Raw genomic sequence first — 15,605 nt, 5'->3', positions numbered from 1 at the left:
GTGTGTGTGTGTGTGTGTGTGTGTGTGTGTTCCCCATCAGGAAATATCATAAAGGTCGGACTCGAGAAAGAATCTTAGACGACAAACAGGTTCTCCGTCAGTGAAAGGAAAAAACTGATCGTATACAGATCGAGTCTTTAGCCTGTAGCCTAGGAGTAATCTGTTGCTGGTGCCTGCATAATGTTTACCAGTCCCGTAGCTGTTGCCTACTCAACGATACCAGTCCTGTAGCTGATGCCTACTCAACGTTACCAGTCCTGTAGCTAGTGCCTACTCAACGTTACCAGTCCTGTAGCTGGTGCCTACTCAACGTTACCAGTCCTGTAGCTGGTGCCTACTCAACGTTACCAGTCCTGTAGCTGATGCCTACTCAACGTTACCAGTCCTGTAGCTGGTGCCTACTCAACGTTACCAGTCCTGTAGCTGGTGCCTACTCAACGTTACCAGTCCTGTAGCTGGTGCCTACTCAACGTTACCAGTCCTGTAGCTGATGCCTACTCAACGTTACCAGTCCTGTAGCTGATGCCTACTCAACGTTACCAGTCCTGTAGCTGGTGCCTACTCAACGTTACCAGTCCTGTAGCTGGTGCCTACTCAACGTTACCAGTCCTGTAGCTGATGCCTACTCAACGTTACCAGTCCTGTAGCTGATGTCTACTCAACGTTACCAGTCCTGTAGCTGGTGCCTACTCAACGTTACCAGTCCTGTAGCTGGTGCATACGTAACATTATCTTGGTTGTTATCAGGTGAGTATCTTTAACTCAGTGCAAGAGGAGGTCCTGGGCAACTCAGGTCTTAGCTCAGGTGAACTTTGCTTGTATGAGTATCCGAAACCTTGTATAGGAGTGGGTAGTATGCGACCCCCTCCTGTTTATCTTTCCTTGGGCCCGAAAATATAAGTGATAAAGAATTATCTTTATCTCGTAGATAATATTTTCACATGTCGCTTCCTACGCTGCATCATGGTCATCGTTCCCAGGTTTGGTTGGCCGCTCAGATCCGATTCAGTTTTGGCCACCCAGCTCCGCTTCAGTTTTGGCCACCTAGCTCCGCTTCAGTTTTGGCCACCTAGCTCCGCTTCAGTTTTGGCTACCTAGCTCCGCTTCAGCTTTGGCCACCAAGATCCGCTTCAGCTTTGGCCACCTGGCTCCGCTTCAGTTTTGGCCACCTAGCTCCGCTCCAGTTTTGGCCACCCAGCTCCGCTTCAGTTTGGCCACCAAGATTCGCTTCAGTTTTGGCCACCCAGCTCCGCTTCAGTTTTGGCCACCTAGCTCCGCTTCTGTTTTGGCCACCCAGATCCGTTTCAGTTTTGGCCACCCAACTCCGCTTCAGTTTTGGCCACCCAGCTCCGCTTCAGTTTTGGCCACCCAGCTCCGCTTCAGTTTTGGCCACCCAGCTCCGCTTCAGTTTTGGCCACCAAGATCCGCTTCAGTTTTGGCCACCCAGCTCCGCTTCAGTTTTGGCCACCTAGCTCCGCTTCTGTTTTGGCCACCCAGATCCGTTTCAGTTTTGGCCACCCAACTCCGCTTCAGTTTTGGCCACCAAGATCCGCTTCAGCTTTGGCCACCCAGCTCCGCTTCAGTTTTGGCCACCAAGATCCGCTTCAGTTTTGGCCACCAAGATCCGCTTCAGTTTTGGCCACCAAGATCCGCTTCAGCTTTGGCCACCCAGCTCTGCTTCGGTACCCGACGTTACCTTCCCGAGCGATGATGGCGTCCCTCCCAGCTAGGCTTGTGGGTAGGCAGGCGATCCGCACCGCGCTGCTGTGCTGACCTTCACGGGTGGATGGCTCGCATCCCAGCGGGGCACATCTCACTAGCTTTTCTCGTCTCCTCTCTTTTCCCATTTTTCTTCCAGCCATGTGTGCTCACCGTAAAGTACTTTTTTTTTCTCTCTCTAGGAGCATCTCTTTAGTCTTTCACTGTGTCGTACTTTGCTGTGAATTCATGCTACCTTCGCTTCAATGTTCGACGCGGAGTGTAAACAACGATTTAAAACGCGACAGTTTTGTTTGGGTGAGGCTGACGAAGTGTCATGATGGGTTGTATTGTAGGTGACTTCCTGGCCTGTGGTATCAGTTGAGGGTGGGCCCGGGCCAGGTCCACACCAAGCTTCACCTTCAGTCACCTTCAACCTCCCTCCTGGAAAGCATGAGTGTTATATCATCATCCACTGTCTCTCTCGTTTGAAAACACAAACACTCACCGTCACTGAGGTCTGCCTGTCTGTCCTGTCTGTCTCTTTACCAACCATCTGTCTATGTATCTGTCTGTCAGTCTAGGGGTGGAGTCAGTGGGCGGGAGAAAGTGTGTGGATGTGGGTGGAAGAGACATGGTGAATGGTAAACAGTGTGGGAGGTGGTTGGTGAGTGTGGATAGGTGAAAGTGGATATAGGTAATGTAGGGGTGCAAGTGGATGGATATGGTGCGGTGGATACAGTGTGCTCGGCGAGATGGGTTATACAAGAGGCGGTATTGTGGATCGAGCTCATGTGTGAGTGGAAGCGGTGTAGTTGAAGGTGGAGGTAATGTCGAGGAAGGAGGTGGTGTGTGGTGAGTGGAGGTGAAGTGGGAGCAAGAAAGAGACAGGAAAAAGATATCTCTAGAGTTTGGCTATCAGTACTACCCAGCAGCGATCTAAGGAACGCCAGGCAAACAGAAGACATGCTGCCCTGTAACACAAGCTTTGCCTGCTGAAGGACAGTAATAGCGCCCTTTGAATTCTTAATCAACATGGATGGAGTCGGGACAGTAAAGCAGAAGGCTCACCGCAGTTGCGGCGGCGACGAGCTCACAGAGGTCCACGGGACGCCCTAATGCGTGCTCACACCTCTACAATATAACAGAAATAAGGAGGGTACTGATACTCTCACCGAAAGACATTAGGTTCAACGTGAATAAGGGAGTAGGTTCAACATAGTAAAGCGAAGCTTCGACGTGGGTGAAGGGTGGTTTCAACATGAATAAAGGGCGTGAATAAAGGGGGGGTAGTTTTCAACGACGTGGATCAGGGGTCATTTCAATGTGATGTCTGTGACTACAGAACATATTGACAGCATTGATTTGGCGTCATAGAAGGTCAGCGGTGAGGAGCGTCACATTCTCAGTTCTCCTCTCTCTCTCTCTCTCTCTCTCTCTCTCTCTCTCTCTCTCTCTCTCTCTCTCTCTCTCTCTCTCTCTCTCTCTCTCTCTCTCTCTCTCTCTCTCTCTCTCTCAAGCACGTCGATACGACCCTTTAACTGGATGGTACGACCCTTGAGCAGGATGGTACGACCCTTGAGCAGGATGGTACGACCCTTGAGCTGGATGGTACGACCCTTGAGCAGGATGGTACGACCCTTGAGCAGGATGGTACGACACTTGGCTGTGATAACGTGCCCTATAAGTTGATTAGCTATAACTAAGAGGAAGCCATCATACCCAAGAGTTACATCTTCGTGCTGAAAGGGTCGTACCGTCGTACTAAAAGGTCGTTCCGTCGTACTAAAGGATCGTACCGTCGTACTAAAGGATCGCACCGTCGTACTAAAGGATCGTACCGTCGTACTAAAGGATCGTACCGTCGTACTAAAGGATCGTACCGTCGTACTAAAGGATCGCACCGTCGTACTAAAGGATTGTGCCATATTGTTCAAGGGGCTGACTGGAACTGTGGTATGGTCTTTGCTTGCTAGCCTAGTCACCTCAGTTTTTATCCTCTTTTTTCGATCGATTTAACCCTACTTTTGTGTATACATTTTTGTCCAGTGAAACTGATAATTGATAATGCTCATTTTTCTAATAAGGATAATCATATAGCTGATGGGCGTTTCATATCAGAATTTTTGTAACTTTTTGACTTGTCTTTTATGTGGGTCAGATGTTGTAGTTGATAATGTCTGAATACAGGTGTTGTTATGACTTGATTTGTACCTTGGTGGGTGTTGTTGTTAGATGTGCGTGTGTGGGTTAGCGGGTCGAAGTGACAGCAAAGATTTGAGACTCATAGGGGAGCCAGCCTGAGAGAGAGAGAGAGAGAGAGAGAGAGAGAGAGAGAGAGAGAGAGAGAGAGAGAGAGAGAGAGAGAGAGAGAGAGAGAGAGAGAGAGGCCTCGGTTCATTACCTGGCCTGGAGACGCTCCAGTACCCTCTCCCTGGAAGCCAGGCTCCAGTATACCCCAGTTATTGACTTATGTGTCTCCACCCTCCCCCCGACCCCACCAAACCCTCCCATGTGTGACACAACGCCACACTGGGTGTAAAATGAGTACCGTACTGCAAATACACTCTTTTCAGGTGGGTCGTCTGTTTTCGCATGTTGTATGTGGGACGTCTGGGTATGTGAAGTGAGGGCACATCACGGTATGTGGTATGTAGGACGTCTGGGTATGTGATGTGAAGGGACATCACGGTATGTGGTATGTAAGACGTCTGGGTATGTGATGTGAGGGCACATCACGATATGTGGTATGTAGGACGTAATGGGTATGTGGGACGTCTTGGTTTGTGATGCGTGGGTCTTTTTAGCATGTACAGTATAAGTTCTTGGTATGTGGTATGTGGGTCGTCTTGGTATGTGTGAGGCTCTGGTATGTGTTGTATGGGAGGTTTTCGTATAGAGTAGTTTTTAGGACGAAGGATGTGTTATGTGGTATACTTTCCGCATATGTAGTAAGTAAAGTGCCACGGTCTGTACTGTCCTGTGGTGTGTGGGTATCACACATGAATGTCATATGTGGTTTGTGGGACGTCTTGGCTTGTGGGTGGAGCTCATGACAAACATGTAGAAGAGATGACTCATGCGTGCCGGTCTGTTGTATAGCTTGGTATCGATTTCCCGCCTCAGATGAAAGACAAAAATCCTTCGAAAGAGTTTCAGAATGTTTCAACCAATGATTGTCTCAATTTCTTGAGGTATATAACCATGAAAAAAAGAGATATGAAATCAGTGAAACAGATGGAAGAAAAAAATATAAACTCAATTATGAATCGTGAAATACTCCTGACAAGGATGTCAACAGACATGAAATTCAACTCGTTTTCCATTTTCTCTCTCCAGAAAGTAGAAAAAATATCCACTAGTGACACGTGTAGCCAGTGGGGGGCATCACTGCAAAGAACCACGAGAAAAGCTCTCCGCACTCGCCTTTTGGGAAATCCAGAGTTTTTATCGCGGTGTCCGTACGCTCAGCATCTGTGCGCGTCGGTCGGCTGTCTCATGTCCAACAAGCCTGCTCAAGTGGTCAAGGTTGTGGTGGTGCCCATCGTCTCGCGCAAGCCTTTCCGCCGGTGGGCATCACGGATTCTAGATTGAGGTGTCGGTGGTTTCCATGAAATATACAGCTTATAATGAGGGTTCAGGGAAGTTTCCGTCGGTTGACGTAGAGCAAGTCTGTTCAGTACTCCCATAAACTTGGCTTTTGGTTGGTGGCCCCATGACCGTGATGCACAGCCCCTCAGGGAATCCCCTTTAAGTGGTTAGGTCAATACGCCCACTCCGGCAGGTGTCCGGGGTCTGGCCTGGGCCGGGAGGGGAGGCAGGGACAAAAGACAGATGTAGGGATGAGGACAAAAATTGGGAGAGAGAGAGAGAGAGAGAGAGAGAGAGAGAGAGAGAGAGAGAGAGAGAGAGAGAGAGAGAGAGAGAGAGAGAGAGAATGGTGGGGTTGGTTGGGTTAAGGAAAAGAAATATGCATGAAAGTAAATCAAACAGGAAGAGAGGTTGGAAGTTAAATGCCTGACGAAGGCTTGAGGTCAATATCATTTGGTTTCCTTGAAGCGGAAGGAGGAACAGTTGAACTCTCGAACTACAGTAATGAAGAGAGACGCCAGTGGTGGCATGAAACACATTATTATTATTATTATTATTATTATTATTATTATTATTATTACTACTATTATTATTATTATTATAAGTAGTTCACACGGGGTCTAAAGAATAGACGTCTGTCAAGAGGATATGTAAAGCACGGCAAAAATTATGAATTTAAAAACTGAACATTACTATTTATGATGTGGACGTTTAGTCTGGGTTGGGCATATCTCGATTGTTATTGTTAGAATACAATATTCTTGTAAGTGAAAATTATTATATGGACATAACCACTTTAATAGTTTTAGTCTCTTTTCCCTGAACATTAGATGTTGTTTGAGATATCTTTTCTATTTTGTAAGAGTATGCAATCGTAAACTGTCATTACAGTAATAGGATACTCCACCGAGTTCCAAGAGGAAGTATATATATTGGACGCTAAATCGTTTCTGGATGTGGACCCATCAGATGTATTTGTTCTGAGAGCTCTGAGTAACCTTCCTTATGAAAATCCGACAAACTACTCACGAATTGAGAGAAAAAAAAAAAGTTGACAAATTTTGAGATGTGTTGAACAGTATTTTTTTTTTTTTTTATAGAACCACTGTAAGTTATAGTTCATATGAAGTGGTTCTTATCACATGTCCTACAAATCCTAACGTCCTGGATTGTCAAGTCCTTTTAATCTAGCTTTAATTCATTTAATATCATTTACTCTAATAGTTACTGTCGATATATGCGATGCATATATGCATCCCAGAATATCCTTGGTGTACACGTAGTTTAACTTTTATTTGTATGCAGCATCATTGATGTGTACAGGTCACTATGTCTTAGTCATTTGTAATCTTAGTCATGTATAACCTTATCTATTCTGCCTGCATGCTAGTCATTTGTAATCTTAGTCATGTATAACCTTATCTATTCTGCCTGCATGCTGTTGGAAGATACGTCTTTAGAACGTGCAGACGAATGCCTGATGGGGTACTTAAAGTTACTCTACCCGAACATAAAGGCTCAGTGAAACGGCCGTGGCAATCAAATATCTATAATGTTTTTCATATAAGAAGAAGTATTCAATAGAGTTACTTGCTAGAATTTATGGAGGAATAATCGTTACATGACAAAAGTATTGACAGGTAAAACTTTAACATTATGAATGCTGACGCACATTGCATACCTTCCTTAAAGGTGGGTGGTGTCTCTTACATTGAAACGTATATCAATATTGTATCAAAATAAGACCAAAAATAAGATATTTGCACGTATGGTACATCAATTGAGACCAACACACTGTTCAGTTTTTGCTGTGGTGGTTGGTCACCCATACTCTGTGTAATGGAGCATCACCAAGACTATACCATAAACATCATCATCTGAGGATAAAGTCAGTACCACGTGCCTTCATCTCTTTAGATACTTAATGTCACATTTTTGCTCAACCATTATCATTTATAGTATTTTCAAGAATGAGGGAGAAAATCTTTAGCGTCGTGTCCGCTGGTAAACAAGGCAGTAGTAGCTACCTGGGCAACCAGCCACCAGAGCGCCGAGTCTCACCAGCGTGTGTGTTGTGACGTTACCTCGCCGATTTTCATTCGCTATCTTTACACATATACACGACTTCCAGGTAGGTGATTGTGCCACCAAGAACATCTGTAGAATGTAGTCTTGGTCTGTAAATGATGAAAGACTTAAATGTTGATCGGGGATGGAGAGAATATGTATTGTTTGCCGAAGCCCCACCCATTAATGTCGACGGAAAATCGTTGTCGCAGTCAGCTGACAGCGGACTGAGAGTTTCATCTTTTTGAAATGAATTGACATCCCCTATCCTCTCTCTACTTATTTCTTAACATTGAGGAGAATCTTTTTCGTCCAAGTGTGGGTAAATGTGTTGCCCTTGCTGTGTTTAAAGTGATAATGGAGGTGCCAGTACCTAGTAACTGGAAAGTTGATCTTGGCCATGCCTGAACCATGGCTGGCCAGGGTATCGCTTATTACTCATGTTGATAACTCATAACTTTAGAGGCGCGGCGAAAATATCTTAGCAGTGTGGATGAAAATCACATGGATGTATTCGTTGGACTTGGGGGAAGTGTATTTTGTCATAATGTATTAATTTCTGAATGTTGATAATGCATTATTTGAGATAATAACCTTAAAGTCTATCCAACCCCCAATGCCCAGGACAGAAATTGTCGGGAAAAGGAATTAAAACAAAGGTCAAGATAATATCTTAAGAAACTTAACCTGGTAATAATGCACTATTTGATATAATAACCTTAAGTCTGTCCAACCCCCAATGCTCAGGACAGTAAAAGGAACGGAAATTGTCGGTAAAAGGAATTAAAACAAAGGTCAGGATATTATCTTAAGAAACTTGATATGGTAAAGTTGTAGCTGAGCAGTGTCATAAATCTCGCTGTGGAATATAAAGAATATTTGCACAGGTACTATATGTGTGGAGGAACAGAGAAATGCGTGTGATTGATTTTTTTTTGAATTTCTTGTTTAGCATGACTATCAGATATTCACAAATTTATTATGGATTATGCTATTCAACCTTATCTCCAGCTCTTGAGTTAGTCACTTTATAAGTGCTTTATGATTTTTTTCACTCGTCTCCCATGCTCTTTTCTATTTAAGTTGTCTCTACAGATTTAGTGTAGTGACATAATCAAGCAGTCCATTCCAATTGTCAGCTGTTCTCTTGCTAAAATTGCTTTCTGATGTTTAGCTTAGTCAGGTTCTTAAATAGCTTCTTGCGTATTCGTTGATAAGTATTGTCTTCAGTTAACTGAAATATACCTCCAGTTCCATCCCTTTCAGATATTTCACAAAGTTAAGTGCTGTTACTGGGTGCAGAGATGAGACAGGTATCGCTCAGCATCATACCTAACTCGGGGAAATGTCTGCATATGTTTTAGGTGCTTTATGTAAGGTAGTTTTGACTACAGGAATACCGGTGGAGCATGATTTGTAGTAGTATATTTACTGAGTGAAATTAAGTAAATTGACATTTGTCCGTGTATAATCAGAAAAGTGTGGGATTGATTAAAGTAAGAGTAGGTAATACACGTAAAAAAAATCAGCAGGACTTATGAAAACCACACCTCCTTGGTAATCAAGCTTTGTCTTAATTTTCAGTCTTATAATTAAGATATACCATTCGCAGTCATGAAAATGCTCTAGTAATGTGGGGTTGGATTTGAACATATGACAGCACAATTCCCAACATGATATTGTGTATATATGATAGTGTATTTTTGATATAATTTCAGCTAGTTGATGTTAGCTTCTTGTGATACCTACATTTATATGGATCATACTCATATTTTACCCGATATGAATAAACCATTGCTACTTGATATTCAATCTGGAATCACTAAAAGCTGTATAAAGGACCTGAAACAAAGTTAACCAGTTCCCAAAGGTAATAGAGATGCTAAGCTAAACTGATAGATTTGATAAGATTTAATGAAAAGAATACAGAGTTCCTAACCAAGTGAGCTAGGCTTTGAGGCAAAGGGAAGTAATGAATTAAAAATATGTTAGATTTATCAGTACATTACAGTCTTAACATTTGATAAATGTAACCTAACCTAATCTGGTTTCTGTAAAAGCCGAAATTTAAGGGAATTGAAGAAAAATGCCTGTGTTACTGAAGGAGACATAGGTGATTATTGAAAGTTGTCTATAGGGGCAAACAAATTCTTTTCTGACCCATAAGATATCTGGTAATTGATATGGGTACACTACCAAAACATTGCTTAACGTTGCTGGATTATCCAAAAGTGTGTTGATGCCCTAGTAGCACAATCGCCCATCAAAATTCTCAAAATACACTACTGTCATGATTGATATTTCAGATAGCAGACTGTGTATACAGTTGAAAGTAATTAATAGAAAAAAAAATTGGTTTCTTATTCTCATCTGATATTAGTATTTGGTTTTACAGACTTTAGAAAGATGGCTGAGGAGGATAATGTGGAGATTGAACCTGTAATCGATGAAGAGGAACCATCAAACTACAAACCCCCTCCAGAGAAGTCGCTGGAGGATATGATTAGCAAAGATGCTGATGATGCAAGTCTTCGCAAGTACAAGGAGACATTGCTTGGGAGCTCTGCTACTGGGGCAATAGTTTTGGGTAAGTTGGATATTTTTGTAAAAAGGGAATATATATATTTATATATCATCCTTGATTGCCATTTACTGCATCAGGAAGGTAGCACCAGGAAACAGACAAAGAAAGACCCATCCACTCGTATGCACACATATATACATGCACATACATGTACACATAAATATATACATATACATTTGTACATATTTATACTTGCTTGTCTTTATCCATTCCTGGCACCACATTGCCCCACAGGAAACAGCATCGCCACCCCCTGTATCAGTGAGGTAGCACCAGGAAACACACACAAAAAAGGCCTCATCTGTTCACACTCAGTCTCTAGCTGTCATGTGTAATGCATCGAAACCACAGCTCCCCATCCATATCCAGACCTCACAGACCTTTCCATGGGTTATCCCAAACGTTTCACATGCCCTGGTTCAATCCATTGACAGCAAGTCAACCCCAGTATACCACATCGTTCCAGTTCACTGCCTGTATATTTACGTGTGTGTGGGATGGGACAAGAAGAAGGGGGAGACCAAACTGGAGATGGAAAGATGTAGTGAAAAATATTTTGATTGATGAGGGCCTGAGCGTGCAGGAGGATGAAAGGCATGCATGGTATAGAGTGAGTTGGAACAGTGTCATATTCAGGGGTTGACATACTGTTAGTGGACTGAACCATGGCATGTGAAGTGGCCATGGGAAACCATAGGAAGGTTTGTGGGGACTGGTTATGGATAGGGAGCTGTGGTTTTGATGCATTGCACATGACAGCTAGAGAACGGATGCGAGCAAATTTGGCTTTGATTTGTCTGTTCATGATGCTCCCTCACTAACACAGGATATGGCAATAAAGTAAGATGAATTAACATATATATATATTGCAGTAAGGTCACACTGATGTGTGTGGTCTGATATGAGGGAAAGTGAAACACGATAAGGTTCCACGTACTCTTTTGTGTATTGAATCTTCAGGTGTGAAGTGGTTTGGTTGAGTAAGTAATAAAAGGGCAAGAGAAAGCAAACGAGCCATTTACCCTTCAGCCTTTCTACATGTATGCATGCCTTACTCTCTTAGTTGAATTTTACTACATTTTGTCTGTCCTGAAAAATTTAAGAAATATATATGCATTATGAAGTTCAATAATGAAAAATAAGAAATGAATAGCAAATAAGACATGAATACTTCATAGCTATGCTTAGAATTGACTTGCCTGAGTTTATGGTTCTGGAGAGTGCCAAGGCCTGAACCTTGTGTTCGTCCTGTTTTAGTCTGGTTAATTTTGGGTTTTAGAAATCATTTGGGATGATCAAACCCATGTAAAGTGAAACTGTTTATTTCCCTAATTTGGCCTGATGCATTTACTTTTAGCATTGTCAGTTAGTGAAATTGTAATGCTACATTGAGTTTTCATGCTGCATCAAACTTTGCTAAACTTTTTCTTAGTCTTGTAACCTTTGGTTTTCAGCTTTTCAAGTTGTTTTGCAGACTTACCTATTACATAGATTCTGATATATCAGCATTTTAGTAATGGGCATGTGCTTCTTCTTCAGAACCGGATAACCCAAACCGTGTGCTGGTCAGGAAACTAGTGTTATTAGCAGAAAATCAGCCTGACATGGAGCTTGACCTCACTGGTGACCTCAGCAAGCTTAAGGACTCCAGCTTTACTATAAAGGTTAGTACATTGGTTAATATTTTTGCCCCAAAAATGGCAGAAACTTTCCAATATATTTTCAGAATTTTGAGTATGTTGCAGAAAGAACATGTACAGTATAATTGAAAAGAAACACCCAAGTGAAAATTTAAGAAAAATATGCTCAAATCACGGTACAATATTTCCTTTCAGTATAATCACCACTTGTGTGATTTGTACAGTGTGCAAAGAATTTTGTGCTTGATTTGATCATGTTTGAATGACATCTTTGATAAACACTTCACATCATAACCTATCCTGGCTTGTGACTGGCGGGAGCCTCTTAAAAGGGGATCTTAGCATCATGAATAAATATTGATATTGAAAAATGATTTATTCAGACATTGGATAACTGGATGGTGCTGAGAGTGTCTGGATTCTTCACGGTGATTTTCTAAAATCCTAATTAAATTGAGCATCCTTAAAGAAATGTGGATTAGACCAAGACTTGTAAGCATTGTCCAGTCTCCTGTTATCAGTAAATTCACCCATGCCTTTCCAGATGTGTTGCTTTATCTTTTTGCCAAGCTTCTTTGCCATTGGTTTATTGTGGTCATATGATGGCTGATTATCAGCTGAGTGGCTGATTTATAAATTTCCCCCTTGTCAGACTTTATGTTGATGCCAGACAGTAAACAGTATTATACTCTTTCGAAGGGTTTTCTCATAGTGACAGCAAAATTTTAGGTAAAGTAGATAATAGATAAGAGTGAGTGCTCAAATTACAGAGGTATAAGTTTGTTGAGTATTCCTGGTAAATTATATGGGAGGGTATTGATTGAGAGGGTGAAGGCATGTACAGAGCATCAGATTGGGGAAGAGCAGTGTGGTTTCAGAAGTGGTAGAGGATGTGTGGATCAGGTGTTTGCTTTGAAGAATGTATGTGAGAAATACTTAGAAAAGCAAATGGATTTGTATGTAGCATTTATGGATCTGGAGAAGGCATATGATGGAGTTGATAGAGATGCTCTGTGGAAGGTATTAAGAATATATGGTGTGGGAGGCAAGTTGTTAGAAGCAGTGAAAAGTTTTTATCGAGGATGTAAGGCATGTGTACGTGTAGGAAGAGAGGAAAGTGATTGGTTCTCAGTGAATGTAGGTTTGCGGCAGGGGTGTGTGATGTCTCCATGGTTGTTTAATTTGTTTATGGATGGGGTTGTTAGGGAGGTGAATGCAAGAGTTTTGGAAAGAGGGGCAAGTATGAAGTCTGTTGTGGATGAGAGAGCTTGGGAAGTGAGTCAGTTGTTGTTCGCTGATGATACAGCGCTGGTGGCTGATTCATGTGAGAAACTGCAGAAGCTGGTGACTGAGTTTGGTAAAGTGTGTGAAAGAAGAAAGTTAAGAGTAAATGTGAATAAGAGCAAGGTTATTAGGTACAGTAGGGTTGAGGGTCAAGTCAATTGGGAGGTGAGTTTGAATGGAGAAAAACTGGAGGAAGTGAAGTGTTTTAGATATCTGGGAGTGGATCTGGCAGCAGATGGAACCATGGAAGCGGAAGTGGATCATAGGGTGGGGGAGGGGGCGAAAATTCTGGGAGCCTTGAAGAATGTGTGGAAGTCGAGAACATTATCTTGGAAAGCAAAAATGGGTATGTTTGAAGGAATAGTGGTTCCAACAATGTTGTATGGTTGCGAGGCGTGGGCTATGGATAGAGTTGTGCGCAGGAGGATGGATGTGCTGGAAGTGAGATGTTTGAGGACAATGTGTGGTGTGAGGTGGTTTGATCGAGTAAGTAACGTAAGGGTAAGAGAGATGTGTGGAAATAAAAAGAGCGTGGTTGAGAGAGCAGAAGAGGGTGTTTTGAAATGGGCACATGGAGAGAATGAGTGAGGAAAGATTGACCAAGAGGATATATGTGTCGGAGGTGGAGGGAACGAGGAGAAGAGGGAGACCAGATTGGAGGTGGAAAGATGGAGTGAAAAAGATTTTGTGTGATCGGGGCCTGAACATGCAGGAGGGTGAAAGGAGGGCAAGGAATAGAGTGAATTGGAGCGATGTGGTATACCGGGGTTGACGTGCTGTCAGGGGATTGAATCGGGGCATGTGAAGCGTCTGGGGTAAACCATGGAAAGCTGTGTAGGTATGTATATTTGCGTGTGTGGACGTGTATGTATATACATGTGTATGGGGGTGGGTTGGGCCATTTCTTTCGTCTGTTTCCTTTCGCTACCTCGCAAACGCGGGAGACAGCGACAAAAAAAAGATAATAGAATGAGTGTGATCATTAAAGAAGAATATGGCATAAGACATTCAGGGATTTATGAATGTATCAACACTAGGCAATATGTCATTTTTAGATCATCATACCTAGCACCCCCAAGAAATGCATATGTTGAAAGTAACCCAAATAGTTAAATGCATGAGCCACACATACCTGTAATTTGGATCCAACAGTGAGTAAAGTGAATAGGGTATCTGGTCAATGGTACTTTTTTGTTTTTGCATAGAAATCTGAACTTGCCAAGCTCCAATTTAGTTTTGATGAGCAAATTCTCACTATGATTGGAATGAATATTTTTTGGACACTAAGTTAACAGTTAGGTGGAAGTAAGAGCTAGGAGAAATCTAGAAAGGATTTAGCCACATTGATAAACATATTGACTTTTTCTTTTAGGAAGGCATAAGCTACAAGATCCGCATTGACTTCCATGTTCAGCGCGAGATAGTGACTGGTTTGAAGTACATCCAGCGCTCCTTCAGGAAAGGCCTTCTAGGTATGAATTTTTGTTTGTAACTTCTCAAAATACTGTATGATTGATATTTAATCAACATGGGAGAAAAAGAGATACAAAGATTGAAATCATTGGATGGAAAATATTACAAAGATTGTTAGGGAATAGGTATGAAGCTAAATGTGCATTGAAATTTGGAAACTGGGTTGATGTAACAGAAAAAGCATTACAGGGAGCAGGTGAAAGTTTTGAGGGGAGGAACACCAAGGATTTAATGAATATCATTAGTAGAAAAAAAAGCATGATGCTATGTCAAGAGGTTTGAATGTTGAGGAAAGATGATGTTTGCAAGTGAAGGGGAAAGATCACAGTTGAGATTAAGAAATTTATTTGTGAGACATCCAGGGCATGTTTAGTAATGGCAAAGACGAATGAAGGTGGTGAGGTAATGTCTAAAACTTAAACTGAAGCTAATTTACCAGATGATGGGATAGTTTCAATGTCTTTGTGTGGTGGAGACATAGTAGATTTGAAATGTAATGATTGTTCAGAGTATTTCACTCTGTACATTAATGTAAGGTGTATATCTGCACCAGTAGAAGTGGGCAGGAGTTGGTAGGCAGCTGACGACCATGGAGATATGTTATTCGCAATACCCATTTGGGTATCAGGAAGGTTAATGATGGGTGTTTAGTTGGCCTGCACTTCATTGTTTTTCATGTTACACTCTTCTGACCCAGGTAGCTGTCTTTTCTTTTTGTTTCATTCACATGTGGACTACTGCAATTCCATCCACAAACATACAATCTCTCCATGTCTTTTATAACACTTGACAACACTAACTCGCAACAGCTCTCCCATAACTAGATCTTCCTGCAATGTGCACCATGTGGTAAAATGGTAGGATAAAAGTAGTAGGTAGGAACATTTAGGCAGGAGCATTAGGTAGAAGTAGTAGGTAGGAACATTAGGTAGGAGCATTAGTTAGTAGGATCATTAGATAGAAGCTTCTGTAAACACTGCACTAGAGTTGTCCTCTCTGTCAGTGACCTGTTAAGGGTGAGGCACTAAAGGCTAAGAAGTGGCTCTAGAGTTCACTAGTTATGGAGACTAATGCCATGGCTACCTCCATGAGGGAGTTCCAGTTGGGAACAGGTGTCAGAGATAGATAGTAGAAGTATCGGGAAAATTATAATTGCCTTTGAGGTGTATAAGGTGGATTTTATTGAAGTTACTGTGTGCATAAAGGTTATTAATTGATGAAGTACCTATTCATTGTAAATACATCCAGAAAGGGCATGTGATGATTTT

At 42.2% G+C, this 15,605-nt stretch overlaps 1 protein-coding gene across 2 annotated transcripts in view; it reads left to right on the top strand.

The window, feature by feature from the left end:
- RhoGDI (rho GDP-dissociation inhibitor) overlaps positions 1-15,605 on the top strand; it is a 36,863-nt gene that overhangs the window by 3,833 nt on the left and 17,425 nt on the right. Inside the window, exons 1-4 of one of the 2 annotated variants that reach the window (XM_071669861.1) lie at positions 7,262-7,420; positions 9,752-9,943; positions 11,480-11,604; positions 14,237-14,336. In XM_071669861.1, coding sequence (XP_071525962.1) covers positions 9,763-9,943; positions 11,480-11,604; positions 14,237-14,336 — 406 coding nt within the window. In that variant the 5' untranslated portion in view covers positions 7,262-7,420; positions 9,752-9,762. Of the gene's footprint in view, positions 1-7,261; positions 7,421-9,751; positions 9,944-11,479; positions 11,605-14,236; positions 14,337-15,605 lie in introns of those variants that run through there. The other variant, XM_071669862.1, reaches the window with a different exon arrangement.

Source organism: Panulirus ornatus, chromosome 14 (genome assembly GCF_036320965.1).
Source record: "Panulirus ornatus isolate Po-2019 chromosome 14, ASM3632096v1, whole genome shotgun sequence".
Taxonomy (NCBI): domain Eukaryota; kingdom Metazoa; phylum Arthropoda; class Malacostraca; order Decapoda; family Palinuridae; genus Panulirus; species Panulirus ornatus.
The sequence above is the reverse complement of the archived record's forward strand: the minus strand, read 5'-3'. Positions and strand labels throughout refer to the sequence as shown.